The sequence below is a fragment of the Physeter macrocephalus genome, chromosome 7 (assembly GCF_002837175.3).
Source record: "Physeter macrocephalus isolate SW-GA chromosome 7, ASM283717v5, whole genome shotgun sequence".
In the NCBI taxonomy this organism is placed as follows: domain Eukaryota; kingdom Metazoa; phylum Chordata; class Mammalia; order Artiodactyla; family Physeteridae; genus Physeter; species Physeter macrocephalus.
Genome location: NC_041220.1, coordinates 24855581 through 24870860, shown reverse-complemented (window position 1 = coordinate 24870860; position 15280 = coordinate 24855581). Strand labels below are relative to the sequence as shown.

Below are 15280 nucleotides of genomic sequence, written 5' to 3'. Positions count from 1 at the left end.
ATGTTTATGTATAGCTGATTCACTTTGTTATAAAGCAGAAACTAACACACCATTGTAAAGCAATTATACTCCAATAAAGATGTTGAAAAAAATAAGAAATAAAAAAAAAAGTTTCATGAATAACTAGAATATTGCAAATGTAGCGATTAAAATTAAACTTTTCAGGGATCATCTGAACCATGAAAGCTGTACCAGCAAAATTCAAAATTAGATTTTCCATCCATTAAGCATTTAAAATTCAGATTCACCAGTGTTTATCAAGTACATACTCTATGCTAAGTGCTATCATATTCCATATAATGCTGTCCTATTTGATCCTGAAAATAATTATGTCAGATAGGAAGGTAGAGATATTAAATGACTCATCTCATTTGACATAATCAATGAAATGCTCTGTGTCTAGGTCTTCTGACTGTGCAGTCCGGCCACACTATGTCATGATGTGGGTGACTATAAAAATGCACATTATGGGCTTCCCTGGTGGCGCAGTGGTTGAGAGTCTGCCTGCCGATGCAGGGCACGCGGGTTCGTGCCCCGGTCCGGGAAGATCCCACATGCCGCGGAGCGGCTGGGCCCGTGAGCCATGGCCGCTGAGCCTGCGCGTCCGGAGCCTGTGCTCCGCAACGGGAGAGGCCACAACAGTGAGAGGCCCGTGTACCGCAAAAAAAAAAAAAAAAAAAAAAAAAAAATGCACATTAAAGTGTTCCCCATTGACATTGCTGTGAGTTATCTGTTGCATGGGTCAGTCTCTCCACCAATAACAGAGAGATAACATATCACAAGAGTATTTTAAACCTTAATATATTCATTTCAGAAATAGATCGAGAATCTAGTACATGCCAAGCATTGTTCTGGGAGTTGGGATACAGCACGAAAACAAACAAACAAACAAAAAACCCTCCGCCTCTGAAGCTGCCATTCTAGTAGGAAAAAACAGACAATATCCATCAAGTAAGATATGTAGCATTTAAGATAGAGGGACATACAGAGAAGGGGGTGGGGCGTGCTGAGGTGGGGGAGTGGCTGTGGTTATAAAGAGGTAACATCACTGACACAGTGACATTGAAGCACCTGGCACTTTTAGGGAAAATCCAAGGTGTCCAGCCACACTAGCTCGGGGCGTCTGCTCTTTCAGTTGCCTCTGCATGAACATACTTTCCCCGGCATCCTTAAAGCTCTTTCCCTCTCACGTCTTTGCCAAATGTCAGCTGAGTAGGGAAACCTTCTCTAGAGTCGAGTCCCAGTCGCCTTACCTGCCTCTTTTTTTTTTTGCCCTTCCACTTAATAAACACCTGACTTATTATTCATTTGCTTATTGATCGATTTCTGTATGCTTCTTCCTTCCGTAAGAGCAGGAACTATGTGTGTTTTTTCACTTCTGTTCTCTTGACGGCCTACAATAGGGCCCAAAAAGTATTTGTGAAATGAACAAATTATGATTATGCCTTGTTGGTTTATAAAACTTTTTCTATTCACTTTGCTTTGGCCACTAGTGTTTTGCCCTGAAAGCCATAATCCTTTGTAGGGCCTTTGCATAGCCAATGCCCCAGGGGGCCCCTGGTATTTGCTCTCCTGGAGGCCTATATTGCTCCTGTTGCCTGGGATGGCCCAAATTATACTCCAATTATTAATATTTTTATTATTATCCTTTTGCAGCATTTATTCTTTGAGTAGATAAGAAGGCAGACTCTGGAGTGAAACTGCTCAGGGACTCCTGGCTCCCCATTTTACTAGCTGTGTGAATTGGAGGAAGAGAGTCAAGCCCCCAGAGCCCCAATTCCTTCAACCTTAAACAGAAATAGTGATAACTATCTCACAGATTGATTGCGAGAATTCAACGAATTACCATCTAACCCTTGAAGAACAGTATCTGGCACAGAGTAATAACCCAAGTAAATGTGGATTACTACTATGGATGCTCATCAATTATGTAATTAGATTAATGTCTATCCACTGCACCTAGTGATCAACACCTTGAGGTCAGTGACCTGACTGTCTGGTTCACCCTTGTCATTCCAGCACTAAAGCACACGGCCTAGAGCATGCAGTCAATGTTTGTTGAATGAATAAATCAATTAACAGTTTAGGAGTGTGTGCATACTAGTGATGGTGCTGCTTCTGGATGCCACTCCACTGGAATTAACTCACTTTCCCCAGTGTCCCTTCAGAGGGTCTCCTTGCCCATTACATCCCATCCAGCTAATGATTTCTCCCAATCAAGCCAAGAGCATCCGATGCAGCTCTGCATAACTATTGGATAACTCACCTCAATGGAAGATAAACTGCTGTTTGCTAGGATGATAAGGTTTTCTACTGTATCGTTAATGTCTGAATTTCTGGACTCATGCAAAATAACATGTAACTCCAGGAGAAAGCATTTCATCGCTGTTACTTTGCAACTGGGCTAAAAGAGATACAAAGAACCATTTTGAAAAAGAAAAAAAAACCAATTATTTCCCCATTATTCAGTTTCACACAGATGTAATTTTGATTTTTTTAAAAAGTTAATCCAGCTAATTTATAAAGAAACACAATACCCCTAAAAAGTTTTACATAGGAAGCAGCTTGATTTTTTTCTTCTCTTTTGGCTTTGAAATCAAAACCCAAACAAACTGAGAACAAAACAGGAAGGATGGTGATACTGTATAGAAGAAAGAACATAAAACTAGAAAACGTGGAAATAATAGGCCACTTTTTCCTCACTAAGCACATTTCCTCTGTGTAAAGGGCGGATAATACTGACCTGAGACTCTCAGAACATTAATAGAGATGGTGCATATGGAAGAATTTCTTAGAATCAGATCACATTGTTAACATTTTAAACAGTGGTGGCTGCTAATCATACTATTCCTGCAAGTTCCAAAGTTCCAGAGGCAGACGTGATTCCAAGAAATTTCTTAGAAAAATCAAAGCAGGAGTATGGTCTATTCACAGGCTGGCCATATCAGAAAGGTACCTTTCAGGTCCCACAAAAATACATTTCCCAAGAGGATTACTTTAACAAAATCTTAAACTTCAAACCAAAGAAGCATTTAATGAGCATGTGGGAATTTGACCACGACGTGCCTGATTTCCTGTTCTCAATGCCATGCATAGTGCCTGGGACTCTGCAGGCGCTTAACAGGTGCTTATGGAAGGAAGGAAGGAAGGAGGAAGGAAGGAAGGAAGGAAGGAAGGATGACAGCCACGTGCCTGGGACTGGCAATATTCCTTATTCCCCCACAGCACCTTCTCCGGATTGAAAGGGTAAATGCTGTCACCATGTCGATAATAAACTAAATAATAAATAAAATAAAATAAATAATAAAACTGAGGTTTAGAAATATTTCGTGTCTTCCAAGGTAACAAAGCTTGGAAGTGGCTGAGTCAGGGCTTAAATCTAAATTTCAATCTCAACTACTTTCTACAACCCACGGGTTGCAAGGTTATCTTCTTACAAAAAAAGCAATCTCAGGATTCGGAGTGCTGGTGGTTAACTGACTGCTTTCTACTTTGAAGAAGATGCAAAGTAAAGTGGAAAACATGCTGAAGCCAAAAGAGGGAAACAATTTCTAGCACAGCAGCACTATCCAAGTGAATGATGGATATCTGTTCTTTCTAGTTTCTGGCTGTGGCTTCTTTCCAATGCTTAGAAAGTCTTGATAGGGCAAAACCTTCTATTGCAGAGAAATTCTACTTAAAGAATAATAGAGAGAGGACTCACTGTTCTGAATGCACACAACACAGTTTGTTTTTCACGAAGTGAAGATGTCAGGGATTTGTTTCTTGGTTTTTTGTAGCCAACAGAGGGAAAGGACTAGCAACTCAACTGAAATCCTATATGACTAAGGCAACGTCAGCAGCATATTAATGAAACAAGTTCGAGATCAGTTTTGAATTCTGATAGACTTTGTGGGTTGTGTTTGTTTTTCTTCTCACATAGAGAGTAACCAGTCAGAATCCCTTTTTGACAACTGTAGAGATTCGGGCAAAATGTAGAGCATGAATGTATTTAAACAATTTGTAAAAAATATGATTAAAAGTGATAGGGCTTCCCTGGTGGCGCAGTGGTTGAGAGTCCGCCTGCCGATGCAGGGGACACGGGTTCGTGCCCCGGTCCGGGAAGATCCCACATGCCGCGGAGCGGCTGGGCCCGTGAGCCGTGGCCGCTGAGCCTGCGCGTCCGGAGCCTGTGCTCCTCAACGGGAGAGGCCACAACAGTGAGAGGCCCTCGAGCCTCAAATAAAAAAAAAAAAAAAGAAAAAAGGGATAATATGCTACAGCACTGGAAACAACTGATATATTGGATACTTTTATAAATTGCCTGAGTTAACTTGATTCTTGCATTTAATGGCATCACAGAAATATATACTATACTTTGTTTGAGTGGCCGCTGAGCCTGCGCGTCCGGAGCCTGTGCTCCTCAACGGGAGAGGCCACAACAGTGAGAGGCCCTTGAACCTCAAATAAAAAAAAAAAAAAAAAAAAAAAAGGGATAATATGCTACAGCACTGGAAACAACTGATATATTGGATACTTTTATAAATTGCCTGAGTTAACTTGATTCTTGCATTTAATGGCATCACAGAAATATATACTATACTTTGTTTGACATTGATGGGAAAAGTTTGTTTTGATTCGCCAATGATGCTACAATGAAAACAGCATCTGTGTAGCTCTTTCTCCCCAAGTCCTATAAACTCAACAATTACATATAAAATTCATTGACCATATGTTGCAAGAACATGCCAAAAGTTAGATTTTAAAACTATACACAGTCCAGTAAATTTATGAAAATATAACTTCTTAGACCTTTGAAAATTGGAAAATATAGCAATATTGAAAACAAACTATACTCACATGAGCATTGCTTTCAGTATATAAAGTGGCATCCATATGTATAGACTGAAAGGAAACAAAATTAGGTAATATGAAAAACTATTCCCGCTTTAGATATAATGAGAACAACATACTGAAAACACTAAAACTTTTTTCAGTGAAATTCTTTATTTTGAGATAATCTTAGATTCATATGAAATTGTAAGAGAAAATACAGGCAAATCCTGTGTGCACCTTCACCGTTTCCTCCAGTGTTGAGGTCCTGCATAATACAGTACAATAGCACAACCAGGAAACTGACATGGATGCAATCCACCCACTTTGTTCAGATTTCACCAGTTTTATGTGCACTAGTGTGTGTGTGTGCGCGTGTGTGTGTAGTTCCATGCCATTTTATCAGATGTGTAAATTCATGTAACCACTACCACAGTTAAGATACAGAATCCTCCCGCTACTCTTGTATAGCCCAAATCAACCTCCTCCAGATACGCTCCTCCCACCCCCACCCCTACCATCCATCTAATCCCCAGCAACCACTTCTCTGCTCCCCATTCCTATGATATCATTTCAAGAATGTTATATAAATGGAATCATACAGCATATAACCTTTTGAAATAGGCTTATTGAAAAAATTAATAGACTTTATTTTTTAAGCAGTCGTAGGTTTACAGAACATGAGCAGAAAGTATGGAAAGTTCCCATATGGCCCCTTGGCCCCCTCCCAAGTTTCCCCTATTATTAACATCTTGCATTAGCGTGGTACATCTATTACAATTGATGAGTCAATATTGATACGTTTTCAACTAAAGTCCATAGATTCCATTAGGGTTCACTCTTGGTGTTGTACACCTATAGTTTTTGACAAATGTATAATGACATGCGTTGATCATTACAGTATCATACAAAATAGTTCCGCTGCCCTAAAAATCACTTGTGCTCCACCTTTTTATCCTTCCCTTTCCCTTATCCCCTGTTGTATTGTATCCAACCTTTTCCAGGATGTCATATAGTTGGAATCATATAGTATCATATCATATAGTATGTAGCCTGTTTTGATTGGCTTCTTTCACTTAGCAATATGCTTTTAAGGTTCCTCCATACCTTTTCATGTCTAAACAGCTTATTTCTTTTTATCACTGAGTAATATTCCATTGTACGGACGAACTACAGTTTGTTTACCCCACTGGCTTTTTTTCACACAGCATAATACTCTGGAGAGCCACACAACTTGTTTTATCAGTAATTTGTTCCTTATTATCGCTCACTATTATTGTTTGATATAATGTACCAAAGCTTAACTGTTGACCTGTTGAAGGACATTTGGGTTCTTTCCAGTTTTTAGCTATTATAAATAAAGTTCTATTAACATTCATATGCGTGTTTTTGTGTGAATGCAAGTTTTCATGTCTCTGATATAAATGTTTGAGTGTAACTGTTAGATCATATGGCAAATGCGTGTTTTGTTTTATAAGAAACAGCCAAACTATTTTAGAGTGGCTGTACAATTTTACATTCTCACCAGCAATATATAAATGATCCAGTTTCTCCACATCCTTGCCAGCATTTGGTATTATCAATATTTTTTATTTTAAATATTCATATAGGTGATATGTCATTGAGGCTTTAATTTGCATTCCCTAAATAAAATACAGCCATTTATTGGTACTTTCTCTCCAAAAAAGACTTAGGGTGATTTATAATTTCTTCCTTTCTAATACACATACCTATTATTTATTTTTCTTGCCTTAGCCTTTTATTTCTTTTTTTCTTGCCTTGCCAATTGAGCTAAAGTTTCAATACTATGTTGAATAAGAGTGGTAAGAAAAGACATCCTTGCCTTGTTCCCAATTTTAGGGGAAAAGCAGTCAGTCCCCATTAAGTCTAATGTCGGCTCTAGGTTTTCTGTACATGCTCTGTAACAAACTGAAGGAGCTTCTCCTTTATTCCTTGTTTGCTGAGAAATGTTTATCATGTTTATCTTTGAAGAGGTGCTGCAGTTTTAAAATGTCTTTTCTGCATCAATTGATATGATCATATGATTTCCTACTTTAGTCTACTCATATAGTGGATTACATTGATTTTCGAATACTGAACAGGTCTTGCATTTGTTACATTTTGGTAGTTTCTGGTTTTTGAGGAAATTGTCCATTTCCTCCAAATTATCAAATTTATGAGAATAAAGTTGTTCATAGTTTTTCTTTACTATTCTTTTAATGGTTGTAGGTTCTGTAGTAAGACCCCAAATTCAGTCCTGATACTAATGGTACGTGTCATCTCTTTTATCTTTGTCAGGCTTTCTAAAGGTTTATCGACTTTATTGATTTTTTTCCCAAAGTAAAGAGCTTTATGTTTTGTTGATTTTTGTCTATTGTTTTCCTGATTTCAATTTCCTTCCTTCCTTCCTTCCTTTTTATTACTTCCTTCCTTCTGCATGTGTTGGGCTTATTTTGATCTTTTCCCTGTTTCTTGAGACAGTAACTTAGATTGGTGAACTGAGATCTTTCCTCTTTTCTAAGGTAATCATTTAGTTTTATCAATTTCCCACTAAGTAAAGCTTTAGCTAAATCCCACAAAACTTCCTATGTTGCATATTTGTCTCCATTCAGTTCTATATTTTTAAATATCCTTTGAGACCTGCTCTTTGACCCATGGAATGTTTATAAGGGTCTCATTTAATTTCCAAGTGTTTGGAGATTTTCCTGTTGTATTTATGTAATTGACTTCTACTTGATTCCACTGTGGTTGGATAACATATTCTGCATGATTTCAATTCTGATAAATGTGCTAAAGTTTGTTTTGTGGCCCAGGATATGTTCAGTCTTGGTGAGTGTTGCCTGAAAAAAACGTTTATTCACTGTTGTTGGATGAAGTGTTTTTCTATGGAAATGAGATATTGTTGGTTGACTGTGTCATCCAGTTCTTCTATATCCTTTCTGATTTTCTGTCTAGTAGTTCTATTTGTCACTGAGGAGGTACTAAAGTCAACCGTTAATATATTTACGGATTCATCTGCTTCACCTTTTGGTTCTGTTATTAGTTTTTGCTTCTTACATTTTGAGGCTCTATAGGTACACATTATTACCATGATGTAATGTCTCTTGTGACTCTAGTAATTTTATTTGCTGTGAAGTCTACATTATCTGATATGAATATAGCCACTTCTGATTTTTAAAATTATTGTGTGAATTATTATGTGCATGTGCCTCAGTTTCCTAGAGCTGCTGTAGCAAGGTATCACAAAGTAAGTGTCTTCAAACAACAATTCATTCACTTACAGTTCAAAGCCAAGGAGTCAATTGGGCCTGTTCCCTCTGAAGGCTCTAGAGAACTGTCCTTCCTTATGGCTCCCAAACCCTTTGCAGCTCCAGGCGATCCTTGGCCTTCCTTGGCTTGTAGCTGCCTCGGTTTTCATATGGCCTTCTTCCCTGTGTCTACGTATCCTGTCCTCTTCTTATAAGGACATTAGTCATTAGATTTGGGACCACCCCACTCCACTATAACCTCACCTTAACTAATTATATTTGCAAAGACCCCATTTCCAAATAAGGATACATTCTGAGGTTCTAGATGGACATGAACTTTGGAGGGACACTATTCAACCCACTACAGCATGGGTTTCTCTTCTTTTAATTTCAACCTACCTATGTCATTATATATATATATATATAATATATATACATATTATATATGTATATATTTGTATATATATTACATATATACATATTATATATGTATATATTTGTGTCTATATTATATTACATATTATATATGTATATATTTGTGTCTATATTATATCTGTATATTATATATGTATATATTTGTGTCTATATTATATCTGTATATTATATATGTATATATTTGTGTCTATATTATATCTGTATATTATATATGTATATATTTGTGTCTATATTATATCTGTATATTATATATGTATATATTTGTGTCTATATTATATCTGTATATTATATATGTATATATTTGTGTCTATATTATATCTGTATATTATATATGTATATATTTGTGTCTATATTATATCTGTATATTATATATGTATATATTTGTGTCTATATTATATCTGTATATTATATATGTATATATTTGTGTCTATATTATATCTGTATATTATATATGTATATATTTGTGTCTATATTATATCTGTATATTATATATGTATATATTTGTGTCTATATTATATCTGTATATTATATATGTATATATTTGTGTCTATATTATATCTGTATATTATATATGTATATATTTGTGTCTATATTATATCTGTATATTATATATGTATATATTTGTGTCTATATTATAACTATATATGTGTATATATATGTATATATATATATACTATATATATATATACATGTATATTTGAAGTGAATTCCTCTTAGACAGCATAAAGTTGGTTTGTCTTTTGTTATCAATTTGGCCAGTCTCTGTCTTTCATTTGTATTCTTTTTCTCCTCTCCTTCTAGGATGATAATGCTAGGAATGCTGGCTCTTTTACTGTCCCAAAGATCCCTGAGGCTTTATTTGCTTTTTTTTCAGTCTATTTTGTTTCTATTATTCTATCCTCAAGTTGACTGTCTTTCCTCTGTCATATTCATTCTGCTAATGAGCCTCTCCAGTTTGTTTCATATTCCACTTGTTGTATTTCTTAGTTCTGTAATTTCCATTTGGTGCATTTTACATATTGTATTTCTTTGCTAAGACTTTCTGTTTTGCTTTGTTTTTTTTTTTTCAGTCGTTTCAAGGATATTTGTAATTGCTTGCTGGCACATCTTCATGATACCTGCTTTAAAATCCTTGTCAAATAATTCCAACATCTAATCCATCTCAGTTTCAGAGTCTGTTTCTGAGTCTCTTCTCATTCAAGTTGTGATTTTTCCTGCTTCTTGGTATGAAAAGTGATTTTTCAATTGTATTCTGGTATTTGGGCTATTATATCAGGAGACCCTGGTCCTATTTAAATCTTCTGTTTTAACATGCAGCCACCCTGTGTAGGGTTAGCATAGAGGTTCTGACCTATGTTTGCATGCTGTGATTCCAATGACGGTTCAGTTTTCAGAATCTTTGTGGTGCTAATTTGGAAGGTTTAGTACACCTGCTGACCCGGGACTCTCACTGGTCCCTGTTGTATCACCCACACAATAGTACAGCCCATATTTCTCCCCTCTACAGGTTCTACCAGGTCAGCTGGTGTCTCCAGGTGGGAGAAGCTTTCTCTAGCCCATGGAACAGACAGCCCTTCCCTGAGTCAGGCCATTCCCCCCACAAGGGCCACAAAGCCGCCTGGTTTCTTGGATAGGAAAAGGGAGTCTCTCTGGCCTGTGGTGACAGAGAGCTCTTCATGCTGGGCCACTCATAAATTGAGTTTTAAAGATAATTATGGTCTGAAAATTCTAAATAAAAGAGTTCATTTGAGGTGCTACGAGGCTCACCAATTCTACAGAAACATTTTTGTTTCGAGTGAGATTTCACTAAGATTGACAGCAAAACACAAGGAATAACATACTCTATAGCAATTATACCAGATATTTTATGGAAAAATGAGTACTCACTTGAATAAGATCTTCAATTCTTTTCAAATCACTTATTACATACTGCCAGTTTGCTTCTGTTTTAGGAAGACCTGATACACTGATACAACTGAAAGCAAAACCAAAGAGCAAAGCATTTTGAATGAACATGATATTGTCTTGATGAATACTATAGGCAAAAGAGCAATCAAGACTTTTTTAATCCAACAAGTGAAAAGATGAGTGCTATCCTTGCCTTTGTGTATTGACAGCCTTGTAGATGAATATAAAAACTGAACATATAGTACAACTCTGATGCTTTAGGCTAGCCTGATGACCAACCTGCATTAAAGAAAAGCCTAATTTGAAGGGATGACTTATAAATAACCTGGTGCAATTTATCACAATGAAATAAAAACGGTGCATGATGTGTGGCAGTGCTCAGTACTGTTTTTGAATGAATTATTACTTTTCTTTAAGTAGAGGTCCCATCAGACTTTTATGTCTAATAAATGGGTAAAATTCTTAAAATAAGCAATCATCTTTTTCATGTAATGATCTTGACAGTAAATATTCTTTACAATAGGTTAAACATGCCCCTTGCATGCTCCTAGTAGCAGCTTTCTCCATAAACGTTATGGACTTGAGCCTAATCTAGTCATAAAACTAGATCATATAGCTTACTTATTGTTTGTAAAACAGTAACTTAATATCAGGACAAAAGACACATACACTGACCAAGTAACTGTAGAATAATTCTTAGAGCTTCAGGAAAAATAGTCTCTCCTTGATGGATCCTGTACAGAAGCATGAGAGCCAATACTATTTTTTTCTTTTGAGAGGAGGATTTACCTGCACAAATCTATGGTTCCCCATAGCATGAAGGCATTAGAGAGTAAAACTGAACTGAGAGATTACATAACTATAGGTTGGCTGAGTGTAATGTATTAGTTGCACCTAACAGAGAAGAAAAAAGTTAATAGGCATGGAAAAACATGAAAGTTTATTAGGAAGAAAAACAAAAGGCCTCAATAAATAAAGAAATGTTTTAAACTGAACTAACATAAGGCTCAAAGGATAGGAGAAATGAGTGCCAGGGACAGATACAAAAGTAATGTGGGTGAGCCCTCAATATCTAATTTTTTTTACTGGTGTGAAAATCACACAGGATATTAATAAAGAGTGTACTTCCAATTTTAGTTAGATACCAAGAAGTCCAATTTATTTGCAGGATATAATACTCATTTGGAATATTACAAGAGTATAGAAATGCTCTGTAGGATGTTTACCAAACCTCCTCTGAATCTCCCATAATCTGTCCTCTATCATACCCCAAATACTGAGTACCTAAGGATTTAAGCAAACTGAACATAAACCAATTTAATAGAGAAGATATTGAAGAACAATGATCATGGTTATTAACATGATGATTTTATGCTGAAAGATAAAATTACCCCAAAATGAAGACATGAATGCCAGCCTCAGTTAAAAAATGACTGTTCAGAAGTAAACACAAGTAGCACTGGATGGAAGTACGTCTCAAATATGGTTTCTGAAAAATATAATCATAGACAAAGTGGTTAAATTTTTTAGTTAGAATTTTTTAGTTAAAAAAGAACAAAATTGGGTCATTTGTAGAGACGTGGATGGATCTAGAGGCTGTCATAAGAGTGAAGTAAGTCAGAAAGAGAAAACCAAATATCGTATATTAACGCATATCTGTGGAATCTAGAAAAATGGTACAGATGAACCGGTTTGCAGGGCAGAAATAGAGACACAGATGTAGAGAACAAATGTATGGACACCAAGGGGGGAAAGTGGCGGGGGGGTGGTGGTGGTGGTGTGATGAATTGGGATTGACATATATACACTAATATGTATAAAATGGATAACTAATAATAACCTGCTGTATAAAAAATTAATAAAATTGAAAAAATGAGATTTAAAATAATTTTAAAATTATTATATTTTTAGGTTCCAAAATGTAAATATATCAAGATTTCAGAATTCCTTATCAGAATTAATGAAATTAGAATTTACTTTTTTTGCTTTCCTCCCTACCTTCAGCTCTGTCTCCTAGGTGCAAAATTCTTCAATACATATTTTTCCAGATGCATTTCAATGACAATAATTTAAAGAAAATATACATATTTACTAATTTACATATATGCTAATATTACCGCTTAATTTGTTTCTATTATCCTTAACCTCCTTTTCATCATTCTTTCCTATATCCAACGTATTTCATACAACACAAATTAGTAACATGAACTACTAATATAGGTGTACTAGTTATATATTAATTTCATGTGATGATGAAATTAAAAATTAATATCATTTGGAGAAAAATTGGATAGAAATGGAACCAACCAAAGATACTCTATGCCACCTTGAGAGTCAATATATAATCATTTTTCTGGGTGATTTAGGAAAATCACTTATCTTAGAACTTCTCAGAGTTTAAATACCTCTGCCTGCCTCTTTAACATTGTCAAAACCTTTATAGTTTCAGACAGCAGTGTTGACTTAACCACTTAACCTCTAAGAATCTGTGCTTCATGTAGTCTACACTGAAGGGATGAATAACACCCAGACCTGTTAAAGACTACACAACTTACTGAGTACATAGACACTTAAAGAACAAAACAGGGTGAGATAAGTGAAATAATACATTTACAACAAACATGAAGAGCACATCAGGGTGTTAACAGACTTTAAAAACCTGTTTTACTTATTTTCAAAACAACGACTTCTAAAAACCTGTTTTACTTATTTTCAAAACAACAACAATCCATATGTGAACTTACCTCTGTGACTTCCCAAAACCTTTAGAGAAGAGCCATATAATTTATTATGAAGTATCTGAGATACAAGTGACCTTTTAAGAAAAGTCCATATACTATCTTCATCTAATTTTTCTTACCAAAATTCTCATTACTCAATGCCAGAGTAAATCCTTAAGTATTGAAGAAGAGCTGGCTAAGGCATTGGGTTTCCAGCAGCCATCCATCCAGAATACTTCCTACAACACAACCCAGAGTAAAGACGATCCATTAAAAACACAAGTGGACAAATGGGGGGAAAGGAAGGGAAGAGAATTAATATTTACTGAGCACCTACTTTTCCACGGGCACCCTATAAGTCACTTGGTATGTGTATCACATTTAATCCTCAGAACAACCCTATGGTGTAGGGTTAGCAGCATTTGAGTGAGCTGCCCAGGTCCCACAGCAGGTACAAGACTGCCAGGATTTGAGACCAGGTCTGTCTGATTACAGAGCCCAAGGCCTTTCCACTATATTATGTTCCTGAATTGGTTAAATTCCAAAACCATATTAATGAAAAGCAGAAGCAGCTAAACATCCTATGTATATAAGCTACTGATTGTTAATGTAATTTATAACAGAAGTAGCTACTTCTACAGACATGGAATAGATGTCTTCAGTCTTTAAATCACTGTTAATTGAAACATCATTTGAGAATTTCATAAGTAACAAAATTTGTTTTCTTTAATTCATAGTGGTGAAGAATGTGAAGATTACACATTCCCATATTCAATTCTATTTTATTCAAGAAAAATTTAAACCCAAAATATATAAAATATAAACAATTATTTTTGCCATCCTTCTAAAATAATATGTATTTGTTGACCTCCCCTTCAAAAATCAAAATCCACCACGTCTCTTGACATAAGCTTTCACTGAAATTAAGTTCTGTAGACTAAAATTATTTTATTTTTCAGATGTTTTTAAAATATAAAAATGATTATAATATATGATGGGGGCTTCCCTGGTGGCACAGTGGTTGAGAGTCCGCCTGCCGATGCGGGGGACGCGGGTTCGTGCCCCGGTCCGGGAGGATCCCACATGCCGCGGAGCGGCTGGGCCCGTGAGCCATGGCCGCTGAGCCTGCGCGTCCGGAGCCTGTGCTCCGCAACGGGAGAGGCCACAGCAGTGAGAGGCCCGCGTACCGCAAAAAAAAAAAAAATATATATATATATATATATATATATGATGTATAACTCTTTAAAAGAAAAACTAGGATTTAACTAGATATTAAAGATACTGTAAGAAAATATCCAATAAAAATGCCCTTTTTTCCACAACTAAATATTAAGTCTAATCCTCCTGTTACATACAATCTAAACCATCCATTAATCAGTTTAATTAAAGCAACCTCTTTGTTACTCTCATCTTATAATCATTCTCTTTGTCTATCTCAGTACTGCAAATTTTTTGCTAAACTTTAAAATTATCTTTGTAATTTCACCCAAAGTCTCTTAAATTCCCTACCTCCTTTTTAGTTGCAGGATCCCCCCACTCCACATTGTTCAAAAAACAAGATTTACTGACTTGGGACCAAGCAGTACAAAGGGTGATATGATTGTTAATAAGGCCTCATGAAGCTGCTTGTGTAAACAATGAGGATTTCAATCCTGGGCTTTTACATCAGTGAGTCTCCACACGTGCAGGATGTTAAAATCTTACCAATGAGACTTTCACTGCCCTGTCCAACTACAATCAGTCAAGGACAACTAAGAGCTTTAGCCAGAATGCTCCATGCCAAGCATGGTGGAATTAGTAGGAAATGGCCTCAAAGACTTCTAACAAACAACAATAATGGAAACCAGTGTTAACTGAAAGGAAATTTTTACAGCTTTGATTGTTATCTGGCAAAAAAAACTGACGTGGTTTTCTGGGCTGACAGCAAAGACTGATTTTTCATAACAGCTTTGGAAGCTTTCAACCTTCTACACTTACTGTATGTAGTTCTGTGGATCAAAAACTTTACTAGGAATGTGTGTGTGTAACCCATGTGCGTGAAGAAGACCTGAAAAGGTAAAACAGTCTATAACTTTCTCGTTGACCAGGACTCAATGTTAACATTTAATATAATATCATTAATGATGGCAATATTAATTAGAATAAGTATTGTTTACT

The 15280-nt window shown here is 36.0% G+C and overlaps 1 protein-coding gene across 10 annotated transcripts in view; it reads right to left on the bottom strand.

The window, feature by feature from the left end:
- IL15 (interleukin 15) overlaps positions 1-15280 on the bottom strand; it is an 88215-nt gene that overhangs the window by 10890 nt on the left and 62045 nt on the right. For 6 of the 10 annotated variants that reach the window (XM_028491719.2, XM_028491720.2, XM_028491716.2 and 3 more), the window contains 5 exons: positions 13264-13362; positions 11795-11892; positions 10383-10470; positions 4840-4884; positions 2267-2404 (listed from right to left, as the gene is read on the bottom strand). In XM_028491719.2, coding sequence (XP_028347520.1) covers positions 2267-2404; positions 4840-4884; positions 10383-10470; positions 11795-11892; positions 13264-13275 — 381 coding nt within the window. In that variant the 5' untranslated portion in view covers positions 13276-13362. Of the gene's footprint in view, positions 1-1253; positions 1395-2266; positions 2405-4839; positions 4885-10382; positions 10471-11794; positions 11893-13263; positions 13363-15280 lie in introns of all 10 variants that reach the window. The other 4 variants (XM_055085898.1, XM_024126633.3, XM_055085897.1 and 1 more) reach the window with 2 other exon arrangements.